The sequence below is a fragment of the Nicotiana tomentosiformis genome, chromosome 9, assembly GCF_000390325.3.
Source record: "Nicotiana tomentosiformis chromosome 9, ASM39032v3, whole genome shotgun sequence".
In the NCBI taxonomy this organism is placed as follows: Eukaryota; Viridiplantae; Streptophyta; class Magnoliopsida; order Solanales; family Solanaceae; genus Nicotiana; species Nicotiana tomentosiformis.
Window position 1 is genome coordinate 47,510,723 of NC_090820.1, and position 23,072 is coordinate 47,533,794.

The 23,072-nt window shown below is 38.5% G+C and overlaps 2 protein-coding genes and 1 non-coding gene across 3 annotated transcripts; 1 reads left to right on the forward strand and 2 right to left on the reverse strand.

Annotated features, from left to right (window-relative positions):
- Positions 1 to 8,178: 8,178 nt before the first annotated feature.
- LOC138898731 (uncharacterized) lies at positions 8,179 to 8,957 on the reverse strand. The gene is made up of 2 exons (XM_070184827.1): positions 8,773 to 8,957; positions 8,179 to 8,509 (listed from the first exon to the last, which is right to left on the reverse strand). The coding sequence occupies exons 1-2, from the start codon at positions 8,955 to 8,957 to the stop codon at positions 8,179 to 8,181; spliced, it is 516 nt and encodes a 171-aa protein (XP_070040928.1).
- Positions 8,958 to 9,735: 778 nt separating this feature from the next.
- LOC117278411 (small nucleolar RNA R71) lies at positions 9,736 to 9,839 on the forward strand. The gene has a single exon (XR_004508783.1). It is a non-coding gene; the product is annotated as a small nucleolar RNA R71 (small nucleolar RNA).
- A 6,406-nt stretch (positions 9,840 to 16,245) lies between these two features.
- Positions 16,246 to 16,791, reverse strand: LOC138898732 (uncharacterized). Its single transcript, XM_070184828.1, has 2 exons — positions 16,624 to 16,791; positions 16,246 to 16,515 (listed from the first exon to the last, which is right to left on the reverse strand). Exons 1-2 carry the CDS (start codon positions 16,789 to 16,791, stop codon positions 16,246 to 16,248), a joined length of 438 nt encoding a protein of 145 aa, XP_070040929.1.
- Between the last annotated feature and the right edge of the window lie 6,281 nt (positions 16,792 to 23,072).

Consider the following 23,072-nt stretch of genomic DNA (forward strand, 5'->3'; position numbering starts at 1 on the left):
TTTAGTTCCTGTGATCATGCATAGTCGACTGGCTTAAGTTCTGAGTCTGCATGTTCTATTTAACCTTAAGTTAATATGTCTTCCTGCCATGATACCTTTGGACTTGGGGATCTTTGTGTTATACTCAGCAGGATTAGGCTTCTTATTGATTAGTTGCTCGCCTGTTTGTTATGTGTAATTGCCATTCTCTAACTATGACTCTATCTGACCTTCATGACTTAGACTCCTAGGTTTAAAATCCTTTTTAGGCTAACTATGGATCATGCTCTATTCAGAACTCATTCTGGAAAGCCTAGCATGTTCATCTCGTATGTGTCTAGTATGTTTACCCTGCTAACCCAAAATGGCATGCCTCCCCAACTCTCCTATGTGTTGTTCATGCTCATCATGCTATCACATGCTGAATGATTGAACCTGTATTGTTAGTTTGCCATATCAAACTTACCATGTTGAAACTAAGCCATTCTAATTCTCTAAGTTTTCATGTTCTTTTGTTTAATCAATCCCGTCACTCTTGCTTCTGAAATAAAAATATGCTTTCATGTAAATCTTGCCATCTAGTCTCTATGGGAGTTGATGTTAGTAGGTTCCAGAATCATTTAAGTAATTGTCATGTGTGGTTCATTAGTTTATGTAGTTAAGTTGTTAAACTGCAATTGCTAGGTAAGTGGGACTTCCATCTAGGCTTGATATGGGTCCAAGTATGGTCCTGAGTTGTGCAATCAATACACTCCATTGTTTGAGATGAGTTTGGGTCTGGGTCTGCTACTTCTATGAGGAATGAGACTGTTGAAGGCCCAGACAGTACTAGGTTATCTCCTCTTGGGCCTGCTCTATTTGTTGGGCCTGTAGTAATTTCGATTCTGTAATATTTGAGCTTGTTTTTCTTTTATCTTTGGGCCCGTAATAAACAAACAATTGGAGTGTTAGTGAAATGAGAAAATGGGTATATTCTATTTTTTCGCATAAAAGGATAGAAAACATGCCTATAGAGTCTACATGCTTTGTTTGCTACTTTGTTTGACATGCTCTATTTTTATACACTGATAGAAAACATGCCTATAGGAACCTAAGCACTCCACTTGCTTTACATGTCCTATTCCCGTACACAGTTAGAAAGCTGCCTATAAGAGTTTAAGTGTTTCACTTGTTTACATGCTTCACTTGTATGTGATATTAGACAATTTGCCTATAGGAATCGAATATCAACAACTATTTACTTAGTCGTGTAATTGCAATTTGATTACTAGATAACATGCCTGTATGATCACACTAATATATGTCTTTTCTCATCTAGATACCATGGCTATAGGGCTCTAATTAATCAACTAATCGACTATTTTTGTTGTTTTATTACACTGCCACCTAAATAACATGCCTATAGGAATAAGTATGATAAAATCAAGTTAAAAACACCAGCTATTAGAAATACTGCCTACAGGATACTGTTACTTGCCTAGAAAGCATGTCTATAGGATCAAGCGATGTTAATTATGAGTTTTCAAACGGTTTCACTGTCCCATTGCGCAAATAATTTAGAGATCATGCCTATAGGTTTTATAATACCTGTAATCTGCAAATAGCAGCACTACATGTAGGACGTTTAAAGATGGGATCACATAGAAGCCATGTCTATAGGAATTAACTCCTTAATTCTGAAACTGTCTACTGCCTCATACAAAATCTGCTGCGTGCTTTTGTTGCTTATGTGCGGAGGCTAACTTGATCCATCTATTGTCTTTATGTGTAGTCCTACGTATTTTGAATGTGCGCCTAGTTTTATCATTTTTGAGCACCGTAAGTAAAGTCTAGATCCACCCAAATAGTAGGCCCAAAGCCTCCGAGATCATAGGCATGGGACCGGTAGTGCATGCATAGGACACGGTTTAGAATTGAATTAGAGCGCTTTAGGTAAACAACTTAAACATAGTAATTGGGTAGCAGGAGATGATAGTCTATGCCCGCTGAATAATATGTGCAAACCCCCTACCCTAAGGAAGTTGCGAAGTATTATTTATGTTGTATGGGGTGATCCTTTAGGCTAAAAAATATAGGACCCCCTCCTTAATATGTTTATTGTTCGCGCCTTGTTTCTTGAATTTAGAATAATTAAGTTGTATCTTGTAACCTCTAAAGACTTGTACTGATCATTTGTATATAGTTTAATTCTTGTGCGATTTTCTTTACACTTGTTTACATCGTAGTAGAACTTTAAATTCCCTGTCCTCCTTCACTTACATGATCACATAAGACAATCCAATAATATCACGTATCGTTAATTTTGTTCGGGACCCATATTTGTGGACCTCGAAAAGTGCCTAACACCTTCTCTTTGAGGTAATTTGAGCCCTTACCCGATCTTTGGTGATACAGACTAGTTAAAATAGAGTTATTTGCAAATAGGTACCTTAACACATCTTAAAATCGTTAGGTGGTGACTCTTCTATTTTAATACCCATTTAAAAGAGTTGTCACATGTCGAAACCCGCTTTTGCAAGAATTCAGGGTGCGACAACACTATTAACATATTTAAACCATTTAACCATTTAACATGAACCAGTAATTGCCATACATATCCAACAACCATCAGTAGATATACAATATCCCAAAATCGGTAGTATGAAGTTATAAGCTTTTCTAAGAGTTACTAAGAATAACAAATACATCACTGTTTGGAATATAAGTAAACAGTAACTTAGTGAAGCTCTAGAAGGTGACTTCGAGGCCTGCGAACGCAGTGGAAATTATACCTTGAAATCTCCGTAGCGAATCTCCAACAACTAGCTAACGACCGGCACGCTCAGAGGTACCTCGATATGCACAAAAATATACAAAATTTTTACATGAGTACACCACAACGGTACCCAATAAGTATCAAGACTAACCTCGGTGGAGTAGTGACGAGTTACAATCAAGACACCTACTAGACATAATAAACTATGCAAGTATTAATATAAAACTAATAGAGGAACGGATATCAGTATCAGGCTAAACATGGAATGAATAACAATATAACGCTAACAATGGAAAGTACAAGCAACAAATAGCAACAAGGAGAAAACATGTGATAATGCCGCAAGGTAATCAAATCACAGTTTAAGTAGTAGTGAAAACAATTAAGGAACACAATTGACAACCAAATAATCAACCGTTCTTCCACAAGGTTTACACAAGAATCACCTCGAGGTACCACACCTCGTAACCACAATCACGAGTCCCAAATCACGAATCGGGGTCACATGGCATTTCGTGCCCATATTATCAATCACAAGTGCATGGATAACTCACGTGTTGCACAGATAACTCACGTACCAATACCATTAATACCTCAGATCTGCACAGACAACTCACGTTCCAGTAGTAACAATACCTTAAATCCGTACGAACAACTCACATGCTACCCGTCCAATCTATGCACATAAGGAAGGTATACAAAAATATATGTACATGATCTATAACATAAAGATTCATACTCCTGGACCGATATAGGTGACTACCCATAACCCCACAAGTCCATATACATGTTTTGTTTTCAAATCTGAGTTCAATTCAACTCTCAAAGCCCAAATTTTTATATTTCAAAATATAGACAAAAATTCCCAAAATTTCACTTTGATTCTAAAACTTTTGGTGTTAAATCTCATATATAATCATGTAATATAGTTGGAAATTGATTAAAATCACTTACCCAATGATTGTGTATGAAAAATCCCATCTCCAAATCGCCTACTACGGAGTTTAGGGTTCAAAGATATAAAAAATGAGACTAAAATCCCGTCTTCTAGCCTTTATGTTTAGGAGCAGCTGTCGCAAATGCAACTTGGGGTTGGCAATTGAGAACCCCGCAAATGCGAATAATGATTGCAAAAGCGATACTCATCACACTCATACTAAGATCACAAATACGACAAAAAGTTCACAAATGCGAACAAGGAACATATCGCAAAAGCGACCATGATGATCGCAAATGCGATCCAGCCTAGCCCAGATCCCCATCGCATAAGCGAACAAAATATTCGCAAATGCAAACCTGATAGACCCCATACACATTTGCAAATACGATGCCCACTTCACAAATGCGAAGGTCGTAAATGTGAAGGTCGCAATTGCGAACAAAATCTCGCATTTGCTAGGCCTACAATACTTGTGCAAAAACCAGCAAAAACTGAAACTCTTCCAACACTCCGAACACGTCCTAAACTGACTCGAGCACTCGAGACTCCATACCAAACATCCAGACAAGTCTAAAAATATCATATGAACTCACTCGCGCAATCAAAACATCCAAATAACATCTAAAACCGTGAACTGGACATCAAAATGCATGAAATTTTACATTGAAACTCAAGAACTTCTAAAAACATAACCACACGTCCGATTCCTATCTAATCAACTCGGAATGACGCCAAACTTTGCAAATAACTTCAAAATAGCATAGCAGACCTATTCCAAATCCCAAAACTAAAATCTGAGCCCGACAGCCATAAAGTCAAACAATAGTCAAACCTAAGGAATTTCTAAACCTACAAATTGCCAACATTCGGCAAAACAAGCCAAATCAACCTAGGAACCTTAGAGTTCAATTTCGGGCATACGTCCAAGTCCAAAATCACAATACAAACCTATTGGAGCCATCAAGACACTGTTTCGGGGTCATTTTTACAATAGTCAAGCTTTGGTCAACATATTCAACTTAAGCTTCTAAAATGAGAGATACTCATCCAAATCAATCCCAAAACACCCGAAAATCAAATCCGACCATACATGCATGTCATAATACATCATATGAAACCACTCAAGACCTCAAACCACTTAACGAAAAGCCAAATCTCAAAATGACTGAATGGTTTGTTACATATACACATGTGTTTGTCTGCTTATTCTGAGTATATATTTGAGGTAATATACATATTGATATTGTCATCTTTTCTCTTTGTAATTACTAAATTCTATTAATCTCCCATTAATCTTTCTGGGTGATTTTTTGACAAGCGCAAAACACACACTTAAATTATGCTCGCTAATCAAATACAGTATAGTATAATATCGTATCCATATGGATTGGATTTAAATAGTATTCTTGTTGTTTCTAGTTCGATTGATATCCAAGAGGATCAACAATTGAGATTTATATGATTACTACTTAAAATTAACTTAGAATCTAAAGTTATTGACTAGTGACTATCGAGACAAGGAATAAGAAAATAAGGTTATCAATGGGAGAAGATAGGGTTTTGACTAGGTAGGTGTAAGATCATTGTTTGGTATCTAACTGTAGATAATTCACTTCTAATATTCAAGCGAGTCTCTCAAATTCATTCAATTATTAGTTCAAACGTTCAGTAGAAACTCCTCTCTTGATTAAGTCTCAACCTCACAAGATTAACCAAATTAAGCATTGTGAAGATATGCAAGAATGCGTAGTGGATTAGTCCTTAGAAAACCTCTTTCGATTATTCTCCTAACTAGGTTTAATCAATGATTCAACTAGCCTCTTTCTATTACTTAGTAGAACCTATGAACTCAAATAACAATATAAAGCAAAGATATCACAAGTTATGCCTCTCTCGATTACATGAACTAGTGAATATAGATGCAATAATTAAATCCTCCAAAATGATTCAATACATAAAACTGGAGTTATAATCCACAAACAATCAGCAATACACCAAATCCATCAAATCCTAAATGGAACTACTCGATATACATGGAGAAATTCATCACAAATATAATTAAAGTATAGGAAAACATAAATTTGATCTAAACTCGGGTCTTGAGTGAGGAAAGAATGATGAAATCCTCATGCTTGTGTTCTTCCAACTCATCCTTAGCGTCTTTAGGTCGAAAGTATGTCAAAAATCCAAAAAAGAACGTTTTTTCATGTATTTATACCAAGTAGGGCCGGGTCCAGACGAAACCACCCTTTTATAGCCGAAATAGGAAAATAGCCATGAGAAAAATATAAAGGCGCGCTGCATGGGGCGACGCACAATGTGGGGCATCAGTGGAGAAATCTAGAGAGCCCAACATCTATCAGGCATCAGGAATTGCATTGCTGCGGTGCCCCACGCGCCGCCCCATGCGCTGTAGTAGTTTAAATGTCTCAGAGTACGACTCCAAACTTGATTTTTGATGTCCAGACGTGGTCCTCGACCCCGGAACACGATCCCGACTTAATCCCTTGGACTTTTACTCAGTCTTCAAAGCTCAAAATAGCTCGAATTAGCTCCGCAACATCTACATAACTCAGAATCACTCTTACAAGGCATAAAACACACAATACGTGCAAAACACTACCAATTAAAGCTCACCACTAGTAAGGTGCAATGAATTAGAGTGCAGTAAGCGACTAAAATATAGAATTGTAGCCTACCATCAACACCCCACACTTAAACCATTGCTCGTCCTCGAGCAATCAAATTACACTTCACATAGACATGACCTTTTTAAACAACCCTCCTAACTTATCATACCAAGAATATTTAAAACAGACTAAGCACTCTAGCGTAACATCCTCGCCTCAAGATTTGACTCAAAAGCACCACACAGTTTTCCAACCCGCTAACTTACTCTAACACAGAGGTCAACGACATTACCTTTCCTTCGTGAATCAAGTGCCCTCACACAACAATAGAGAGTAGTTCCACACACAATAAAATTTAAGCATAATTAGGAATTCAAGATAGAAAGAATTCACTCACTCTTAGAAATAACATTCATGTGCCACAAAAGATGTACCATAGACTTTCCCGTAGTGTACTACTCTACTAATTGAGATCATTCAGTCAAGTATCAAGAATGACTTTATTTGGTTGTAATATAGGTTGCGGGATGGGTAGGATACATTTGGATATAAGAGTGACTACACGCCCCTAAGCATTTTAATACATACACTTAACCATTCAAAACTCCACACTTATGTCAAACCATAATTCCACCTTCACATCAATATACATTAACTCCCTACTTCTTTAAGCATAAATACATCAAGAGTCACCACTATCAAGGAATATTTTGCACAACAATACAACTATTTTCCCTTTTCTTTTTCAATTCAAGCGGCTCTTACTTTTTCAAAACAGTGCACCTTTTTCTTTATTTCAATAGTTCCACTCAAAAGCCAAACCAACACCCCAAACTTCAACTTTTACAAAGTTCATAACAATTTCAAGTGCTCACGAGAGGTAAACGGTTCAAATAAATAGTCAATTCAAACAAATGGATAAGGCTTGTAATGTGGTTGCCAAAGAAACATGATTACAGAATCCAAGGGGTTAACTAAGATACATAACAATTAGGTGGGTAAAAGTCTATAACTATCTCAACAAAGAAATGCCTATATCACTTCCTAGACTGAATTAAACTACAATTTCGCTGTGCAAACACACATGGCAAGTTCTAGACATCAAATGTAATGCACAAAATACAAAAAACCTCACACACACATGGCACATAACTCACTCAGGATCGAACTCATCAAGACACTCTAGTCCAAGCAGTTAAGCAAAGTTAAGATCATACAATTTAAGGTACTTATACAAGAGTCAAAAACTGAGCCTAAGCGTCAAAACTAAAGCACTCACTATTCTCAAGGTATAATAAAGTCAAGCAATATTGCCTTTAATTCAAATCATAGCACAATGTTTCCTACTCCTAAGAAGAAATAAAAAACTAACTACACCCGGTTCAAACAAAACCCTTGGAAAAGAACCGCAGCACAAAACAAAACCAAGGAGGACATGTTACACTACCTAATAAAAGAAAATCTTTTTATCTTTTTCTTTCGACTTTCATCCCTCAAGAAACTTGTCGATGATATCCATCGTCGGGAAAAATCAAAACTTTAAATTTTTTATTTTAAACACAATTATTTTCTATCTCTAACTTCTAAAACTAACAAAGAGAAACACATATACATACATACATACATACATACAGATATTCCCTACCCCACACTTCAAGTTGTGGCATGTCCTCATGATATACAATTAATAAGCATAAGGTAAAGGAAACTTCCTTGAACATCTAGTTGGGGTCTGAGTCGAAGTCGGGCTCCATTCCTCGCGCCTGAACTAATGCACACATCCATGCAGACAACTTCTTGTCGGCCCTCTAAGGGTACACCCCACATTTATCTTTCTCACTCATTGCAGCCTTCTCTTTCGAGCCCTTTACTTTTCACTCAACACTCGGAGCTGGTTTGTCCTTCTGTGCCCCCTTCGCTACATCCATCTTAAAAGTCACAGTCTCATCTCCCACTCTAAGCATGAGTTTTTTCTCGTGTATATCTAATATATCTCTACTCGTCGCTAAGAATGGTCTTCCTAGGATGATGGGGACCTCCTTGTATTCCTCCATATTTACCACTATAAAATCCATAGAAAATACAAACTTATCCACCCAAATTAACACATCTTCTACTATCCCCTCGGGTATTATAGTTGTTTGGTTTACCAACTGCAAAGATTTGGGTGCAGACCTTATCTCTCTAATCTCATTCTCCAGTTTCCTGTAGATAGATAGAGGCATTAAATTAATTGAGGCACCAGAATCACATAAGGATTTATCAAAATTAATAGTTCCTAAAGAGCAAGGTATAGTAATATCGCGCTGCAATTCTCTGTGAGCTTGACCACTGAGGTCTCCACTATTTTCCTCTTCTTTGTAAGGATTTCTTTCAAAAATTTAGCATACGCCGACATCGGTGAGAGCACTTATGTGAATGATAAGTTAACATGAATATGTTTCAGTACATCCAGAAATCTCTCAAACTTCTTGTCCATCGTTTCTCTACTTAGCTTTTGGGGGAAAGGTAGAGCAGGCATATGCTTCCTCTCCTCAGGTTCCTCCCTTCTCGAGTTTTCTTCCTTTTTCTTTTTCTTAGCTTTCATCTGGCCTGTCTTCTTCTTATCAACATCTCTTTTCAGCTGCTCCCTACTTTCATTTTCAAGTCTCATATATTTTTAGATTGGGGTGAGATCTTTCAACACTTGCCCACTTCTCAAAGTTACAACTTTCGCTATTTGTTTGGGATTTCTTTCAGTATCAGCATGGAGAGTTCCTGGAATCCTCTCAGATAATATCGTTGCAATCTGTCCCACTTTCTTCTCTAAATTTCGAATTGCTGCCTCTTGTACTTGAAATCTCTCATCAGTTTTCACAATGGAGGCCTTCATAAGATCTTCTAGGCCAGACTGAGTGGGCTGTTGAGGCTGAAACTACTACCTCGGCTGATTTATAAAACCAGGAGCTCCTTGTCCTTGGAATATGGGCTTATTTTGTTGTCATGCATTTGTAGTACCCCCAGGTGAACTCCATGAAATATCGGGGTGCTTCTGACCCATTGTATTAAAATTATAATTCCTCACAGCATTTACTTCCACAGTTGAGGCTTGACACTCATGAGTAGGGTGTCCTCTTTCACATATATCACAAGCTGCGTGAGGCTCATTTTGTATCGTGGATAAGGTCAACTTTCGTATTTCTTTAGCCATAGCATCAAGTTGTACATGTACAGATATATTAGCATCAACTTGGTGAACACTAGTTGATCTTCTTATTTCAGAACTCTCAGAGGGCCACTAATTAGCATCTTCAAATAACTCATCAAGAATTGTAACTATGTCCTCCGGAGTCTTCTTCATCAAAGGGCCTCCGGCTGCATTGCTCAATATTCTACGCGAGGCGGGTGTCAATCCATCCCAAAAGTCCTGGAGTTGCATCCAAAGTTCAATTCCGCTATGTTGACACTTTCTAACTATCTCCTTAAACCTCTCACATGCTTTAAAAATAATTTCATTCTTTTTTTGGAAAAAGTTATGGATTTTTCTTCTAAACCTGCTCTTCTTTGCTGAGGAGAAATAGTTATCAAGGAATTTTCAGGTCATCTCATCCCATGTTCTAATCGATCCCGTATGCAAGCTTCAAAGCCATTATTTTGCATCATCTTTAAGTGAAAAGGGGAATGCTCTTAAGTACATTGTATCTTGTGATACCTCATTGTATTGAAATGTATTCATAATCTCCTCGAAGTCCAAAAGATGTATGTTTGGATCTTCGTTCATCTTCCCTCTAAAGACACAACAGTTCTGAATGGTTTGAAGCAACCCTTGCTTCAACTCAAAATTGTTAGCTGCAATTGGAGGTGGTCTAACACTTGATAATCCTTTATTGTAGATCGGTATAGTATAATCGCCAAGTGATCTCCCAAGCCCGGGAGCTATATTTCCGAATTGGTCTGCAGCCAAGGGTTGAATGTGATTAATTCTCTGACCCCTCTCTTCTTCATAGACAATCTATGCAGCTCTAATAGCTGCTTCCTCAACATCCTGTGTAACTTTTTCTCATTGTTGGGATGCCTCTCTTGCAGCCAAATCTACATTATCATTAGCGTTTCCAGCCATAGTTTCTTTGGTTGAGGATTGCCCAACCTTTTCTAACGTCTCGTTGAGTCATGCACCAATCTTAACCTGCAACATGCGCACAGTCAAAGAACACCAAGTGTAAAAAGGGAAAAAATAAAAAGAGAAATTTTTGAATTAGCACTACAAACTATTTCAAACACTATAGATTGTCAATCCCCGGCAACGCCGCCAAAATTTGACGTGCGCAAAACACACACTTAAATTATGGTCGCTAATCAAAGATAATATAGTATAATTTCATATACACAGGGATTGGATTTAAATAATATTCTTGTAGTTTCTAGCTTGATTGCTATCCAGGAGGATCAACATTTGAGATTTATATGACTACTACTTAAAATTAACTCAGAATCTAAAGCTATTGACTAGTGACTATCGAGACAAGGAATAAGCAAATAACGTTATCAGTGGGAGACGATATGCTTTGAGTAGGTAGGTGTAAGATAATTCTTTGGAATCTAACTCTAGATAATTCACTTCTAATGTTCAGGTGAGTCTCTCGAATTCACTCAATTATTAGTTCAAACGTTCAATAGAAACTCCTCTCTCGATTAAGTTTCAACCTCACAAGATGAACCAAATTAAGCACTGTGAATATATGCAAGAATGTGTAGTGGATTGGTCCTTAGGAAAAACCTCTTTCGATTATTCTCCTAACTAGGTTTAATCAATGATTCAACTAGCCTCTTTCGATTATTTAGTATAATGCAACTACCTATGAACTCAACCAACAGTATAATGCAAAGATATCACAAGTTATGCCTTTATCAATTACATGAACTAGTGAATATAGATACAACAATTAAATCCTCCAAAATGATTCAATACATAAAACTAGAGCTATAATCCACAAACAATCATCAATACACCAGATCCATCAAACCCTAAAAGGAACTACTCCATATACATGGAGAAATTCATCATAAATATAATTAAAGTATAAGAAAACATAACTTCGATCCAAACTCGAGTCTTGAGTGAGGAAAGAATGATGAAATACTCGTGCTTGTGTTCTTCCAACTCCTCCTTAGCGTCCTTAGGTCGAAAGTATGTCAAAAGTCCAGAAAATAATATTTTTTCATGTATTTATACCAAGTAGGGTTGGGCCCATACAAAATCACCCTTTTCTAGCCGAAATAGGAAAATAACTCTACAAAAAATACACAGGCGTGCCGCATGGGGTGACGCGCCATGCGGGGCATTAGTTGAGAAATCCAGAGAGCTCAACATCTGTCAGGCAGCAAGAATTGCACTGCTGCGGCGCCCCACACGCCGCAGTAGTGTAAATTTTTCAGAGTGCGGCTCCAAACTTGATTTTTGATGTCCAGACGTGGTCCTCGACCCCCGAACATGATCTCGGCTTAATCCCTTGGGCTTTTACTTAGACTTCAAATCTTCAAATAGCTCGAATTTTCTCTGCAACACCTACATAACTCGGAATCATTCCTACAAGGCATAAAACACACAATAAGTAAAAAACACTACCAATTAAAGCTCAACACCAGTAAAATCCATTAGTAACTCAAGCCACCTGAGCTGCCTCAGATTAAAATCCCTCTACTTAAACAGATGCTGCAAATTACGGTATTCGGTGTAAACCTGGCACGACACTCCCTAAAGATAATGCCTCTATATCTTAAGATCATGAACTATCACAACCAACTCCAAACATTGCACATGGTAATTCTTCTCGTGGGTATTCAACTGGCATGAAGAATATGCAATAACTCGTCCCTCCTGCATTAATACACAATCCAAATCGATGCATGAAGCGTCGCAATACACAGTATACATCCCTGAACTAGAGGGAAAAACCAACACCGATGCTGTAGTCACGCACTTTTGAGCTTCTGAAAGATCGCCTTGCAATCATCAGACCATCTGAACTGAGCACCCTTATGGGACACCCTAGTCAAAGAAGCTGCAATAGATGAGAAACCCTCCATAAACTGACGATAATAACCTGCTAACCGCAAGAAACTCCTGATTTCGGTCACCGTTGTAGGACGAGAACAACTCTGAACTGCCTTGATCTTCCTGGGATCTACCTTAATACCTTCACCTGATAGAACATGACCCAAGAAAGCCACAGAATCTAACCGGAACTCGCACTTGGAGAACTTAACATAAAGCTTTATTTCTCTATTGCGACCAAACACGCACGCAAGTATACGTGGTCGTCAAGCAATAAATTAGTTTGTAGAATATTGTTACCATGGAGACTTATGATTAAATTTTGACTAATTCAAACTCAAACAAATATCTATTCAAAAAATATTTCTCAAAATGTGTAGGTGATTAATTAACAACCAAAGAGACTATCAAGCAATTAAATAAACTAGAGATTGACCAAAACATGTAGGAGATTTTGGATAAAAAATAATAGGAGAGGATATTCCAGGATCATACGCTAGCTAACAATCTTGTTGCGTTCTTGGCTTAAACTAACTAACTAATTTATCTCGTTTGTTGATTGGCGGGGTTAATGTTACTCGCAAGAATCTATCGAGTTCATACTTTTCTATTCAAGTTAACTTAATGCCTATATGTCAATGGAATTAAGACTAACAAGAATGCATTTACACTTCCTGTATTCCAACCAAGCAAGACAATTAGGTATATTTCTATCCTAATTGTGAATTCGTTCTCCGATGCCCGGGTTCAAGAACTTGCGTTATTTAATCATATATGCAATCTAGAATTTCCACTTTCGAGTTCAAACTCATCAATTTAAGCAAACCAATATGATAAAATCAAACTCATCAATTTAAACTTCAAACGTCAACATTCATGTAGCACCCATACCCCCAGAACGAACGACGTTAGCAACGCATAGTCATGGTAGCAATCTCAAGTAATTCCCAAGAATACAGAAAAGTCAATAAAAGAAGGAAAAATTAAAAACTCAAGACGAATTACATAGTTTCCAAACTCTGTGATGGCTCTTTTCTGCTTCCACGTGTGTTAGATGACCTAAAAGAGGCATTTTTGGCTTATATATTGCGTCTAAAGGTCGTGGGCCAAAGGTTTCCTTTTGCTTTTCCGTAACAGCTTCAAGGATTGATGCTGAGTTGGATGCGTCGCGTCCGCCTCAGCTTGAACTTCTCAACATTGGATGCTAGGGTAGATGCTTTGCGTCCACCCTCTGTTCCCTCAACCTTCTTGCGCCTAGATGCGGATGCTAAGGTGGATGCCTTCTTAAGACTTCACTGCTAAGGGTGCTCCAAATAGCCTTTTTTTCAAGGTTGGATGTGATGCATCCACCCTCTTCTCCTATAGCTGGAGCATCTTTTCTTCATATATTTTCACTGCAAACATCCTAAATCATCACACACAACTTAGTTAGTCATAGAACCAATAATTAACACATGTTGGCCTATTTTAACACCAAATAGCACCAAAAAGCGGTTAAAACATGGGTAAAGTAATATTAAAACATATAGAAATATGCCCAACATCACCATCCCACACTTAAACTTTTGTTCGTCCTCGAACAAAGTAAAATCAACCTATAATAGACCGAACAAAATCAAGCTTATCACTATCAAGCCATAACTTTCAACTAAGCTCAAGCATGCATGACTTTGGTTGATACCAATAATTATCTCTTTGCATATACATTCTTTACTTACCTACCTATGTTAAAAGCATGCCAATACCAGTATTGAATAGTTCAAAATAAACAAATAGTAAATCCGGTATATCTCAACCTCAAAAACTAACTCCCTAGCATAACTACTTTCAGGCGACGTACTTACTGTGACTGAAGAGCCTAATAAAGTCACCTATCCATCATGAAATATGTGCCCTCACCACAAAATAAAGAGATATAGTCCACACACTCAAATACGATTTGAATATTGTTTAAGGACGTTAAACAATGAAAAAATCACTCACTCTCTCAAAGAAGTTCACATGCGCACAAAAGCTACCATAGGCATGTCCGTTATGTAAATCTCTACTAATGTAGACCTGCTCAGTCTAAAATCACTTAGGACTTTTTAAGGGTCAATGTAAGCTAAGGGACGGGTAGGATGAATATGGATAATAGTGACTAAGCTTCTCCAAGCACTTACAACATAATAACTAACAACACACTTCCTCTTCTTCAAGTACCTCCCTTTTATACATTCTTCTCAACATCCAATCTCTCCGTTTATTTATTTATTTTTAATTTTTTTATACAACAAGGACGCCCTTCTTTTGTTTCTTTCTCAACGCATTTTTCTCATGCAAAATTCTTTTTTTCTTTCTTTTCTTCTTTTTATTTTGTACAACTTGCGTTCCTTATTGCAAATAAACTTTGTTTTTCCATAGCCTTCCATCTTTAAATGGTTTAATTCATAGTTCAACCAATATTTCACTTCAACTTTAGCTATTAGCTCATTATGCTTTTATAAGTGCTCAAAGATGTAGGGTTCAAAAGATAGATAATTCAGCACAAAAAGGTCAAAGCTTACAATATGGTTATCAAATAAAAGGGAACTAGGCTCAACAGGCATGACTAAGGTCAAATAACATAGAGTAGGCTAGAAAGTCTCAAACGGGTCAATGAAGGGTTAAATCACTTTTTAAACTGAGCAAAACCTAGGATTTTGCTTTAACTCACATGCAAGGCAAGTTCTAGACACAAATGTACTACATGGAACTACACTAAAATCACACTACATAATAACACATAATTCAATTAGGATGGCTACATTCCAACTCTCAATCAAAGCAAGTACAAAGTTAAGCCGCAATTTTAATGCACAAAGAACAACAATTAATACAAGAGACAAGAAAATGAGCCTAAGCATCACAAACATGCTATTTCATTTTTCAAGGCACAAGTAGTTCTCGAAAACTCACGAGGAAAGTTATAATCCATATGCTCAGGTTTAACTCTATTGGTATCAAATAAGTTACTAAATATGTCGAATTAAACCCGAGTCTCTATATCCTACACTAATCTAAAAATAAAAATAAATATCCGGTTAAAAAATTCATCCCTTCAAAGAACTGGTGCCCAAAGAAAAACTAAGAGGGATTATTGTCGACCTATGACTAACTAAAAATAAAAATAATCTTTTTTATTGGACCTTAATCCCTCAAGAAAGCTGCCAACAAAATCCATCATTGGGAAAAGTCCAAAATATTTTATATTTTTTTCCTGTATTTTTGTTTCTTTTGTTGAAGAAAGTACTCTAAACTACACTACTTTTAGCTACGAGTTTAAAGAAAACTAATGACAATATTTTATACAATTACACTCAGAAAGTAATTCCTCCACCCCATAATATTTTATGAAAAATGTTATGCATAGTCCTCGATGCATGATCACATAGACAAATATTAAAACAAGGATGAGAAATACTCCTTGAGACCCTCTAGGGCCTAGCTAGCAACATGATCCTCAATATTAAGGGTCGGGACAACCCCACACTTAAGCTCAAACATGCTCCTCAGCTTCAACTTCGGGTACTCAGACTTACCCTAATCTTCAAACAAACACAAAACAAAACAAAACGTGATACTATAAAAAAAAAATAAAAAAAAAAATACATGCTGGGTTGCCTCCCAACAAGCGCCTGATTTAACGTCGCGGTATGACTCTACTGCTATGCTTAGGCTGGGCGCTTTTGCTTCTTATTTCTCCCATAAAGTCTAGCCTTTTTGCACGCTCTAGAAAGATCTCCTCTTTAATCTCTGGCTATTTTCTCAATCATCTTTACACACTCAACTTGCAACACCACCTCCTTTAACTAAATTTTTCCATCTAGATCACTACAATTCACATCGGGACTCTGCTCTACCCCTTCGATTCCACCACAAAAATCATTTACAAGTTCTCATAATGTTTAGGGATCTTAAGTGCCTTATACACATTAAAAATGATTTCCTTATCACCAACTCTCATCTTCAACTTCCCCTTCCTTACATCAATAATCGCTCTAGCAGTACCTAAGAATGGTCCCCCCAAAATAATAGGCACTTCCTCATCTGCCTCGTAATCAAGAACAACAAAATCAGCAGGAAGAATAAACTTTCCTACTCGAACTAACACATCCTCAATAATTCCTTCTGGCATTACTACTGACCTATCTGCCAACTGTAAAATGATTGTAGTTGGTCCAAGGGTCCCTAATACTAGTTGCTTTAACAAAGATGATGGCATCAAATTTATACTAGCCCCTAAATCTCACAGAGCTCTACCAACTTCTTGTTTCCCAAGAGACTGAGAAATTTTGAAACTCCCAGGATCCTTCAACTTAGGAGGAGGTTTACTCTGAGCTCTAACACTGCACTCTTCAGTAAGTGTAGTTATTTCTAACTCTGTATGTCTTCTCTTCTTTGCCACAATATCCTTGAGATACTTTGCATACATAGGCACTTCATGCAAAATTTCAACCAAAGGAAAAATCACATGAGCTTGGCTCAGAATATCTAAGACATTCCTGTACTTAGCATCATCTTTTTGCTTCTGCAGTCTTTGTGGAAACAGAGGTGGTGTCCTTGTCACAATTCATGGCTCTTATCTTTCACTCTCTTTCTCATTCTCCTCAACTTGCTTGGGAACTGATTCTTCTTCAGGACTAGCCGTATACTTCTTTTTCTTTGGAAATTCTTCTAATACTCTTCCATTTCTCTAGGAAACCGCATTGACTTGAGATTTAGGATTAGACTCTGTATCACTAGGAAGAGTGCCTGCAGGCCTGATATTTTGATTTGACGCTAACTGCCCAACTTGTCTCTCAAGATTTCTAAAATCGGTCTTGAGTTGTTGATTGCCAAGAAACAACTTCTTCAATAGGTCATTCGTACTCTGCTCCACTTGTTGGGGTGTCTTCTGAGGTTGGATGTAATTTTCTTAGGGCTTATACTAATTCTGAGTCGGTTGATTTCCACCTAGGAGAAGTTAGGGCCATCCTTCCAATTTGGGTTGTAAGTGTTCCCATATTGTGCGTGCTGATTTATCGGACCTTTTCTCTGTTGCCCCATATAATAGATGGACTCAGGAGTCGTGGGACATATATCATTCGTGTGACCTTCATCACATAACTCGCAGCAAGTAGATATTTGTTTCACATGTTGCATCTATTTCGCTTGGTGAATTGTCATTCTATTCATCTGATTTGCTAATTTTGTTATATCTGCTCTCATGGATGAGATATCATCAAGCTCAATTACACCTGCTTCCTTCTGTTTAAGTGATCTTCGTGATTCCCTATCTCCTTGCCAATTATTATCATTAGCAGTGAAACTATTTAGCAGGATCTGGATTTCACTATACGGCCTTGTCATACAACTACCCCCACAAGCTGAGTCAAGATTCATCTTTGATGTGTCATCCAACCTATCAACAAAAGTGTGACCCAACACCTCATCAGTCTGATAATGATGTGGGCAGTCTCTGAGTAGCTTCTTTTATCTTTCCCAAGCTTGACGAAGAGTCTCACCATCCCGTTGTTAAAACCCATGAATCTGGCTCCTCAACGACTTTATCTTCTTAGTGGGAAAGAACTTGATTATGAATTTTTGTGCTACTTCATCCCAAGTGTGGATCGAGTTCGCGAGTTCCTTCTGCAACCATTCTTTGGCTTCCCCCAATAGTGAAAAGGGAAATAATGTCATCCTAACGTAGTACTTGGAAACGTTTGGATAATTGTAAGTGTCCGTAATTTCCATGAAGTTTTGAATGTGCTACTACGGATCTTTATGAGATAGACCCACATACTGTCCTATGGATTGAATCAGCTGCACCATGTACTATTTGAATTCAAAGTGACCCGTGATATCAGGCTTCACAGTAGCTTGAGTCATATTAGGAAGATTAGGCCTTGCGGCTTCTATCACTGGTCGCTCTTTATTACTTGCCATCTCTAGTGGTTGTGGTTAGACTACAATGTCCAACTCTTCTTCTGTTCTTGTTCTAGCTTCGACTTCCCTCCTTAACCTGAGAAGTGTTTGTTCTATTTTAGGATCAAGAGGAAGGAGGTTGTTTGCGCTTCTACAAATAAAGCACTCTAAAAATTAAAACTTGAACAAATAACGAATAAAAGCTTGACTCAGACAAGTAGCTAATTTCTAAGTCCCTGGTAGCGCCGCCAAAAACTTGTTGCGACCAAACACGCATGCAAGAGAACGTGGTCGTCAAGTAATAAAGTAGTGAGTAAAATATCGTTCCCACGAAAACTTATGATTAACTGTTGACTAATTCAAACTCAAACAAATTATCTATTCAAGAGATATTTCTCAAAATGTGTAGGTGATTAATTAACAAATAAAGAGACTATCAAGTAGTTAAATAAACTAGAGATTGAGTGAAACACGTAGCCATTTTCGGATAAAAATCAATAGGAGAGGATATTCTAGGGTCATAGGCTAGCTAACAATCTTGTTGCATTCTCGACTTAAACTGACTAATTGTATCTGGTTTGTTGATTGACATGGTTAATGTTAGTCGTAATAATTTGTCGAGTTCTTACTCGCCTATTCAAGTTAACTTAGTGCCTATATGTCTATGGAATTAAGACTAACAAGAATGCATTTACACTTTCTGTATTTCAACCAAGCAAGACAATTAGGTATATTTCTATCCTAATTGCGAATTCGTTCCCCGATGCCTGAGTTCAAGCACTTGCTCTATTTAATCCTATATGCAATCTAGAATTCCCACTTTTGAGTTCAACTCCAGATTCGTAGATAGTATTTCACTATTAGCTATGCAGCAAAATAATTAATAACATGAGTAAATAAACAAACCAACATGATAAAATCAAACTCGTCAATTTAAACTTCAAATGCCAACATTCATGTAGCACCCATAACCCCAAAATGAATGATTTTAGCCATGCATAGTCATGGTAGAAATCTCAAGTAATTCCCAAGAATACATAAAAGTCAATAAAAGAAGGAAAAATTAAGAACTCAAAGCGAATTCCGTGGTTTTCAATCTCTGTGATGGCTTTTTCCCATTTCCCCGTGTGATAGATGACCTAAAAGAGGCGTTTTTGGCTTATATATTGCGTCCAAAAGTCGTGGGCCAATGTTTTCCTTTTCTTTTTCCGAATCAACTTCAGGTATTGATGCTACTTGGATGCTTTGCGTCCGCTTCAGCTTGAACTTCTCACTATTAGATGTCGGGGTTGATGCTTTGCGTCCACCCTCTGTTCCCTCAACCTTGCTGCGCCTATGTGTGGATGCTAAGCTGGATGCCATCTTAAGACATCACTGCTAAGGGTGCTCCAAATAGACGTTTTTTCAAGGTTGGATGTGACGTATCCACCCTCTTCTCCTATAGCTGGAGCATCTTTTCTTTATATTTTTGCACTCCAAACATCCTAAATCATCACATAGAAGTTAGTCAGTCATAAAACAAATAATAAACACATGTTGACCATTTTTAACACCAAAAAGCAGTTAAAACATGGGTAAAGTAACAGTAAAACATATAGAAATATGCCCAACATCATTCCTTCAAAGTCTGAAGCACTGTCCTCAAATGATGCTCTTGCTACTCCATGCTACGTGAGTAGATCATTATGTCATTAATGAAAACAATGACAAATGATTCAAGATATGGCCTGAACACCCGATTCATCAAATCCATAAACGTCGTCGGGGCATTAGTCAAGTCGAAGGACATCACTAGAAACTCATAGTGCCCATATCTAATCTAGAATGTTGTTTTCGGAATATTAGAAGCACGAATTCTCGGCTGATGATACCCAGATCTCAAGTCGATTATCAAAAACACTCTAGCACCTTGAAGCTGATCAAAGAAATCATCGATGCACGGCAACAAATACTTATTCGTGATGGTGACTTTGTTCAGCTGGCGGTAGTCTATGCACATCCGCATACTCCCATCCTTCTTCTTCACAAATAATACTGGTGCATCTCAATATGACACACTTGTCCTAATGAATATCTTCTCGAGCAACTCTTGAAGCTGTTCCTTTAACTCTCTTAACTCCACTAGAGCCATACGATAAGGTGGAATTGAGATATGCTAAGTGCCTGGAGCCAAATCATTGCCAAAATTGATATCACGATCCGGTGGAATGCCTGGTAGACCCATAGGAAATACATCAGAGAACTCCCACACCATGGGCACTGAATTTATAGTGAGAGTCTCTACAATAGTATATCGAACAAAGGCTAGATAGGCCAAACAACCCTTTTCTGCCATGTGTCGAGCCAACCCGATTGTATGTACTAATAGATGAGCCTCTCTACTCTAACCTAGGCAACCCTAGCATCACCAAGGTAACAGTCTTAGCATGTCAATCGAGAATGGCATGGTAAAGAGACAACCAGTCCATGCCTAGAATAATTTTGAAGTCGATCATATCGAGCAATAGAAGATTCGCTCTGGTCTCATAACCACAAAAAGTCACTTCACAGGACCAGTAAACCTGATCCACAACAACAGAATCACCCACTTATGTAGACACATATACATGTCAAGATAAGGAGAAAATAGAGAAGAGACATAGGAATAGGTACACCCTGGATCAAATAGTGCCGAAGCATCTCTACTACAAATAGAAATAATACATGTGATCACGACGTCGGAGACTACTACATCTGGTCTGCCTGGGAAGGCATAGAATCCAGTCGGAGCACCACCTAATTGGCCTCCACCTCTAGGGCAACACCTGCCCTCCACCTCTGGCCGGCCGGACGGGCGGTGCGATAACTAGTGTTGTAATCATAGGTTGATGGCCCTGCTGTGCTGCCTAGCACCGAAGCTGGGGAAAACCTTCCTCACATGACCAAGATCCCCACACTCGAAGCAGTCTCTCAGTGCGGAAAACTGCTGACTCTGAGTGTGGCCCTGATAACCTGAATACCCACTAGAGGAACCTCGAATAACTGGTGGATGGTAGGTGCTCTCTAGAATGACGCTGAAGTAAGGCCGTGCTGGAGCACCCCGACCAAACGGTTCTGATGAATACATGGGCCTGCTAGGCTTGCCCCTCATGTACTGACCTCTGCCCCCATACGGTGCACCACTGAATCCACCAGAATGCTAAGGCTGCTTATCCCTCGATGTGATCTCTCTGCCCTGGTTGTGGATACGTTCGATCCTCCAAGCTATCTCCATAACCTGATTGTAAGGAGTCTCCATCTCTACCTCTCCGGCCATAGAAACTTGAATCCCATAGTGCAATCCCGCAATAAACCTCTGCACTCTCTTTACATCTATGGAGAGTATAATAGCTGCATGACGAGACAACTCAGAGAATCTCACCTCATAGTTCGCCACATACATCTCACCCTGCTAGAGCCACTCGAACTGACCCTGTAACTCTTTCCGCTATGAGGGTGGAATATATCTCTCCAAGAAAAGGTGTGTGAACTGATCCCAAGTCAAGGGAGGTGAACCTGTTGGCCTGCTCTGGAGATAAGACCACCTCCATCTGTGAGCCTTCCCCTCAAGATGGAATATGATGAAGTCCATCCTATTGGACTCTACTACCCCCACAATGGTCAATAAAATTATGTGGGCCCTCTGACTGATCACCATGAAAGACAGGAGGATAAAACCTAGTCCATCTATCCAACTACTTGTGCTCCTCAACAGTCATGACCGGTCTAGACTCTACTCTAATCGCTGCAACTGGCTGAACCCTGCCTGCAGGTTCTTCACCTAGGGTATGATACACAACAGCAACGGGCCCTGGTGCGTGAGCGGTAGGGGTCTGTGCTTCCTTTCCCACTTAAATGGCCGGATCTACTGGAAATAGTCCAGCTTAAGTCATATAATCTATGAACAACAACATACGGCCCATATGTCCCGAAAGCCTGGTGTGGTCATAAAGTTTGCCGGGGCTGGCTCAGCGACAGGAACCTCATCCTGCTCCTCAATAATAGTGTCCTCTACCGGATTCACTTATTCACTGGAGAAACTATAGGATGCCCTCGTCCTCTAGCAGGAGTTGTAGTCCTCCCTTGGCCTCTGCTTCTACTTCTAACGACTGGGGGAGCAGCCCTCTTCCTCCAAGTAATGTCGTCGTGTGCGTTCTCACCATTTGTGAGAGAATAAGAGAAAAATACTTAGCACAAAATCAACTGCACGATAGGGGATGAAGAAAAAGAAGTTTCCTAACACCCTATACCTTCCCGAAGATAAGTACAGGCGTCTCCTCATCGATCCACAAGACTTCACTAGGCCTGCTCATGATTCGTGAAACGTATGTGAACCTAGTGCTCCGATACCAAGTTGTCATGACCCAATTCCCAGCATAAGTCATGATAGCGCCTGACACTATCGTTAGGCAAGCCAACAATGAACCATCAACTTAATTATCCATTATTATACTTTTGAAATCATGGGTTTCATTAAGTAAATAAAATTAAGTGTAGAAACCATGGAGACATACTTATGTTCTTACAAGTCCATAAAGTATTAATGAAACATTAAGCGAAATGATGATAATATTAGGTACAACTACAATCATCTACTAAAAATCCCCAAAACCCGGTGTCTTAAGTGCACGAGCAATCTAGTAGAATATACAAACCCCTATAGATATTGTCTGAAATAAAATAGACATAAATGATAAATATAACGAGAAGAAGACTTCGGGGGCTGCAGATCAGAGCATGGAGAGCAGCACACCACTAAGTCTCTAGATAGTGCGTGTGCGCATCCGTATG

Coding starts and splice junctions, on each gene's coding strand:
- LOC138898731 (XM_070184827.1), bottom strand. CDS start 8,957: ATGAGACTTGAAAATGAAAGTAGGGAGCAGCTGAAAAGAGATGTTGAT. Junction 8,510..8,772: donor AGAGAAACGATGGACAAGAA/GTTTGAGAGATT, acceptor ATCTATCTACAG/GAAACTGGAGAATGAGATTA.
- LOC138898732 (XM_070184828.1), bottom strand. CDS start 16,791: ATGTATGCAAAGTATCTCAAGGATATTGTGGCAAAGAAGAGAAGACAT. Junction 16,516..16,623: donor AGTCTCTTGGGAAACAAGAA/GTTGGTAGAGCT, acceptor ATCATTTTACAG/TTGGCAGATAGGTCAGTAGT.